The 6,798-nt window shown below is 41.4% G+C and overlaps 1 protein-coding gene across 1 annotated transcript; it reads right to left on the minus strand.

Annotated features, from left to right (window-relative positions):
• Nucleotides 1–4,294: 4,294 nt before the first annotated feature.
• Nucleotides 4,295–5,603, minus strand: MELLADRAFT_85652 (uncharacterized protein; the record flags this gene model as incomplete). The annotated part of the gene is made up of 3 exons (XM_007409371.1): nt 4,295–4,425; nt 4,500–4,781; nt 4,844–5,603. The coding sequence occupies 3 exons, from the start codon at nt 5,601–5,603 to the stop codon at nt 4,295–4,297; spliced, it is 1,173 nt and encodes a 390-aa protein (XP_007409433.1).
• Nucleotides 5,604–6,798: the final 1,195 nt, after the last annotated feature.

Consider the following 6,798-nt stretch of genomic DNA (forward strand, 5'->3'; position numbering starts at 1 on the left):
CTGTTTTCTATCAGATTCTACTTTCAATCAATTGTCTCAGGAAAACTTGACATCTGAATCTTTCTTCCTACTGTCATCGTATCTTGATATCAAATCTCATTTGAACCACTTTCTTTATATCATACTCTGAATCAAAAAAAGACTTTTGAAATCAAGAAAGTAACTTGATTGCAATCGAACGATTGATCTTGATTAGTATAATTCAAACAGGGTTAGTGATTTTGATATCAATTCTTCATCTAACTAATCTCTTCAAACTGATCATTGTCTTTCCTTTGGGTATCTTTTGATAGAGTCCTATTCTCCTCGATCGATCAATCGGTAGGTAATTACATTCTATACCTTGTGTTTTATTAGAAGCCCCTTTCAATTGATTATAGATTGTTCTTACAACACTTCACACTTGATCACAACCAACTCAATCGACTCGATCGATCAATTCCTACCCCAACCACCCCCTATTTTACGATTCATCCATTCAATTCAATTGCTTCCCAGTTGCTTTGCTTGACCCTGTTTGTTTGACTCCGTTCTACGATTCGGGGTCTCGCGTTCTGCTGGAAAGTTTTTGCTTGTTTGGTTTGATTGGTTGTGTGAGACGTTGCTTTATCAATCGTAAGTTTTTGTTATAACTCTTTTTGTGGACTTGCTCAGTTTAATTATCAACCTTGCTTATAATTGTTTTGTGATCTCTACTTCTTTAGTATCTTGTGGTCGTTTGTTTAACTCAGTTCTACAAAATCGTTCTTACGACACTTCACACTCGATCACAACCCACTCAATCGAGTCGATCGATCAATACCTAGTCCAACTACGCCCTCTTTTACCTTTCATCGATCCAATTCAATCACTTCCCAGTTGCTTTGCTTGACCCTGTTCGTTTGACTCCGTTCTATGATTCGGGGTCTCGCGTTCTGCTGGAAAGTTTTTGCTTGTTTGGTTTGATTGGTTGTGTGAGAGCTTACTTTATCAATCGTAAGTTATTGTTACAACTCTTTTTTTCGATTTGCTCAGTTTAATTATCAACCTTGCTTAGTATTGTTTTGTGATCTCTACTTCTTTAGGTTCTTGTGGTCATTTGTTTGACTCTGTTCTACAATTTGGGCTGGGGGAACTTTCTTTACTTTTGGACTTAGTCTATCGGCGCCACTTTCTAAGTAAGTATCTTTCTCAAAGCTCTTGTTCTATCAATTCTTGAACAATTATATCCTTGTAATTCTCAGAATAGGACGTGGAAGATCTGAAAGCGCGAAAAAAGCAGCAGGTATTAAAGTACCAAATCGGAAATCTAAAACATCAAAATGCTATATTGAAGGGAAGGCTAGGTATAGAAAGGAGGTACATATTGGACGTCCTCTCCCGCGTAAACACGTCAATAGAACCACTCTCAAAGCTAAACTTGCTAGAGAGCTAGGCCTTCCTTCCGACACTGTCTTCATTTTCCGGTATAGCTTGAAGGATCGACCAGATCTTGGACCTTACGAACCGATCCACATCAAAGAAGGAACTGTGGTTGTCGTGGATAAGAAGACCCTAAATGTAGTATTAATTGTCCGATGTAACCCATTTGCTGAAATGGAGGATGAGGTGAAAGAGAAGTTTGCTCACTCAATATCGACTACTTACCTTCATGCTCGTGCCCGCAATAATTGTAAATTGCATAACTCAATTCACGGTATCAAGGATGATAAAAGTTACACTGGTTTTATGGGGTGCTGTGGGTGGAGAGGAGGTTGTGAAAAATGCAAATCAGCAGGTGTGTTTGTTTCTCTCTCCACGATCTGCTTGAGTTAGTCATATGCTTATTCTTCCTTAATATCTTCAGGTGTTTACAGTATCAGTTCCTTCGGATCCGCCACTGATGAGCGAATTGAAAGTGATCAAGAGCGCATGGAACAATTTCAACGGATTCGGGACTTCTGGGCCGAGCGCTTTGGCTCACTGTCGATGTTTGTCTTTCAAACAAATCTGGAGTTGGCTTCCAAAGCCGATGTACCCGGATTTCACGATGCCCAATGGCAGTATACTCAAAATGGCAAGGTCTTTGCATCAAATCTAGTAGTTACCTGCGACGGATTCTACAATGAAGCTCATTTGGATCATGATCGTACAAGGTATAGTTTTGGTATGTTTTGCCTTGCGAATCGGAAGACAGGCCGATCTCATGAAAAGGCAAAAGAAAAGAATCTAGGCAATTCAAAGGGTTCTACATTTCGTGTTGAGGAGTATGGAATATGTGTACCTTTTTACCTATGTGAGGGAGTCGTAGAAATGATATGGGACACCACTGTAAGTTTTCTTTACCCAGCTGAGTGAAGAAATGCAATTTTTTTGTTGAAAAATCTAACTTTTTGATAACAATGTAGATTCTCCATTATACGACGGAGTCGCAGTCTTTCAAGCCAGATGGAAGTGTGACCAAACACAAATTATGTCAGGTGACCAGGTATGGTTCCTCCTGTCAGATTTCGGAGTCTTTGGTTCAACATATCCAGTTCCTTTCTGAGAAGAAGAAAACAATGGGAGAGGAAGAGTGGTCAAAATATTGCCAGAAGCGTGTAAAATCATATGAGAATGAGGTAGAAAAAAAGAAAAAAAATACAGAATAATTTGTGATTTAGATTGATTGAATCAAAAATAAAAAAATGAAATTGATTTAGATTGATTCCAAGAAAGAAATCGAACAGATTTACAAACTTTTCATTTTTTAATGCTTACCCTGTGAGTTAAAAATGGACCCCAAGGGCGAAAGTTGGTGAAAACCCTCTTCCCACCAGGTGGGAATAGTAAGAAGTAGATTCACACTGCTGAAAATGCCTGGGAAAATAAGTTTTCATCCAGATGGAAAAAGTGGGAATTTGAGGTGGGAAGTAATAGGTGGGAAAGGTATTTCACCCAGGTGGGAAACCATTTTCACCCCTGTCGAAATAGCAATCACCCCGGTGGGAATTAACTTTAACCTTGGAGGTAGAGAATTTTCAGGTGGGAAAGAAATTTCACCCGGGTGTGAATGTCATTCACCAAGTAGGCAAAGAATTTGCAGTCAGGTGGGAAATAAATTCACCCAGGTGGAAACCGTTCACTCCGGTGGAAAGCACCTTCAATGATTTTTGGAAATACTTTCACCCAGGTGGAAAGTATCTCTGAAAAATCATTGAATCTTGGGAATCACTTTTTAAGCCAAACCCCTGCAAGTTTGAATAGTGTCGAACATGTTTAATCACAGAAGCAGTGTGTACTACGATTTTTACTTGTAGTTCAAAATATTGGCTATTTTTGGTCAAACCACATTTACCAATCATTCCATCTTCATCTATAGACAAATCAATATTAACCTTGTAAGTTACAAACACTAGTGCATGGGCTGGTCAATGTGAATAATATAAATGTGAACGTTATAATATTTCTAGACAAGGGTCACTCGCCATCAGAAGCTATGGACAAGGACTTGGAACGAGGAGGAATATCTTGAAGGAGGCGTGTTTCATCAGAGATCCAATCGCGTTGCCATTTCACACCAGAGAATATTTCTATGTTATCCTTGTATAAGTCAGACCAATTCCTGGCCACAGGATCACACAAATCAAACCACTCTGGATGGACAAAAGGAATTGGTAAATCGTTGTTTTGCAATACTTCAAGGGGTATGAAGTGGCATCGGTCGATGAATGCCATGATGATCGGAGGAATTGTCGTATCAAGTGGTGAAAAACACGGAAATACAACCTTTGATATGCTGTCGGAAGGGCTGTAGTATATCACAGGCCTTTGGTATGTATTTGCTATGATAAAACCACCCGACGGCATGGGATACCAATCATCAGGCAGTGCTATGGAAGCGTGTGAGTCCAAAATTGTGATCATCCGGTTGATGTCAAGCTCCCCAGACATCTTCGGCAAGTGTTCCTTGTACCAGTCGTACTTTGAATGAACGTGTTCAGACAGATGTTTTCGAACTAGTGATGCAACACCTGCATTTTGACCGAGGGATACTGCAACTGTTGCAAAGGCGCAACGACCATTACCAGGCACATTGGTTGCAGCTGTGATGAAAGGAAATATGTATCGAGGTACATCTTTCAGGAAGGGCCATTTCTGTAAACAAGTTGTGCGTAAGTAAATTAGTTGGCATGATCATCTACAATTAATATGACACATATTACCTTCAAAACGGAAGCCTCAATTTCTTTGGCTTCTTCCAATTGTTCGGGGGTCATGGGTTTTTGGGCCTGCTCAAATAAAATAATACGTGAGGAGTGGCTCATGTTTTGAAGTAGAGGGGCAAGTCAGTACCTCAGCTTTTTTTAATCGTTTGTTCTTGAGTGTAGGATTGACCTCCGATCCCAAAAGCTTTGGCCCAGTAGCTGTTGTCGAGATGGGGTGGAGAGCTGTTGTCAGACTTTCGGCTTCTTCTGGTGGTGAAATCTAAGATTTTGATGAAGGATAATGTTAATCTACACTTGTAGGGATAATTAAAAGATTAACCTTTGGATTCTCACCCGATTCCTTCTTGCTCTCAGCTGCTTTGCGCCGTGCGGATACTCTTGTTGGCTGCCTCGTGACATCAGTAGCCTTACGTTTTCGAGATTTCACGGAGTTCTTGGAAGGAACAGCGTCATTGGTAAGAGGAATCGATTGGTTGTCTTCTTTTGATATTTCACATTGCAAAGTGTTGGTATTATCGTTTGGTTTTGATTGCTCCTTTGGAGGTAGAGTGGCGCTTTGTTCCTTTGTAGGTAGGTTGTTCAGGAATTCCTCGACGAATGGAAGGGGAGAAGATGCTGGAAGTAATGGTATGTGGGTTTGCCAAGACAGATTTGATTGAAAGAAATTCAAAACTTACGATTTACAGCAGAAGTGGATCCAACGTTTGATGGGAGAAGAAGGCTGGTGTTTTGAGTTGTGGTATCAATTGTTGGCACTTGGTCTTCAATTGTTTGTGGTTTGGGTCGTGTGCTATCAGTTGTTGAGTGGTCTTCATAGCTTGATGAATGTTGACCAGCATCTCGTTTTGTAGGGTTTGATTGGATATGCAACCGCGCTTTGGCTCGTTTCGGAGTTAAAGCATTCAGAATGAGGAGTTCTTCGGCTTGATGAGATGGGCTAGAACAGTCGGATCTAGTAGGAGGGTGATATGGCTGTTTGATAACTTCATCTTGCTTGTTAAAAGCAGGCCTAGTGTGGTTTTCGGTGTCTATGTTTTCAGTGTCTATATCTATAAGGTGGTTTGGTCGATTGGGAGAAGGTAGCAGGTAAGTTTCTTTCGTTTCTTCATTGTTATTGACGTTGAGGGGAATAGGGTTACCATGTTTCTTTTTAGTCTTATTGCAATCACCTTGTTCGGTTTTGGAGGCAGGTTGCTTTTGTGAATCATCAACCGTTTCTTCTTCTTTCGGATTGTTTTCCGCTAACTTGTCGGCTTCTTCATTTTCAGTCCTGTTGGGTTTGAATTTGGAGGCTCTGCTGGAAGCTTTGCCTTTGAGGTCTTTGTCTTCAAGATCAACACCGGTCAATGAATCAATTAGGTGATCTTGGAGGACTTCACAATCACGTAAGAATCGGTTGAGAAGACGGGCTTGGTCTTTGGTTGGGAGTGAGTACATCTGTTTGATTAATTTCTGGTATTGAGTAAATAGGTGTGGATGTGATTGCTGTTGAGGATGGGGAGGTAGGAGTTGTGAAGTTGTGGCGCCTCGGTGTCGGTTTGATCGTCAGGTTTTGGTCTCCGGCTCTTGGGTGGTTGTCGTGGAATGGGGGGTTTTGAATGAGGAGGATGATCGTGAGTACCGTTGATAATTTCGATGTGCCATTGATGATCGATTGCCCGACGGCGTGCAGTAATCTTATAAGGACAGTTTTTGCGTAAAGGATTTGTAGTAGATTCTGGACCATCTGTTGAGTTTGAATGTCCCTTTGTTTTGTGTCCATGTGGCCCAAGACTACACTTGTAGTGGATGTGGGTGTCCCGTGTGTCAGCTACGGATATTTCGAATCCATGATGGGCTGCATGATGGAATATGTAAGTTTCAATCGATGTGAGGTTGGGATAAGTTCCTTCGGTTGGAGGTGGTGGTATAGGATTTGGATAGTTGTATGGGTTTTCTGTTTTCGAAGTTGTTTCTTTATTCTCTTCAGTGTTGTTCATGATGATGATTTGTGATGGATGTGAATCTATGTATGAATGGAGTGTTTTGGGGTGGTTGAGGTGTGAACGATTTGGTGGGAAGTTGAATGGGTTGGTGGGAAGTATCAGAGGGTGATACTGAGTTGACGAGACACTGTTGTGGAGTCACGTGGCTGGATCTGAGCTACATGTTGTTACTGTTATGTCAGTGTGAATATGGGTGGGATTGGGTGAAAGTGCCTCTCAGGTGTGTCTGAGGGAGGGATGTGTGAATGTTGTGTGAATGTGGGAATTCAGGTGGGTATGTGTGTGTGATTGGGTGAATAAGGTACTCACACGTGGCTGAAAGGGACTTTGAGTGGTGGTGGTGGTGATGTGTGAATGAGATATCTTTGGCTGTGTAGGGATGTGTGAATGTTGTGGGAATGTGGAAATTCAGGTGGGTATGTGTGTGTGATTGGGTGAATAAGGTACTCACACGTGGCTGAAAGGGACTTTGGGTGGTGGTGGTGGTGATGTGTGAATGAGATATCTTTGGCTTGTAAATTGTTGGTGGGAATGAGTGAAAAGACAATACCAGACATCTGGGTCTTCTGATAAGACGCTTTCGGTACGACACCGTATGCTTTTACGCAGATGTCACGGTATTTCAGCGTGGGATCTGTAAGCTACAG

The sequence above is a fragment of the Melampsora larici-populina genome (assembly GCF_000204055.1).
Source record: "Melampsora larici-populina 98AG31 unplaced genomic scaffold MELLAscaffold_15, whole genome shotgun sequence".
Lineage (NCBI taxonomy): Eukaryota > Fungi > Basidiomycota > Pucciniomycetes > Pucciniales > Melampsoraceae > Melampsora > Melampsora laricis-populina.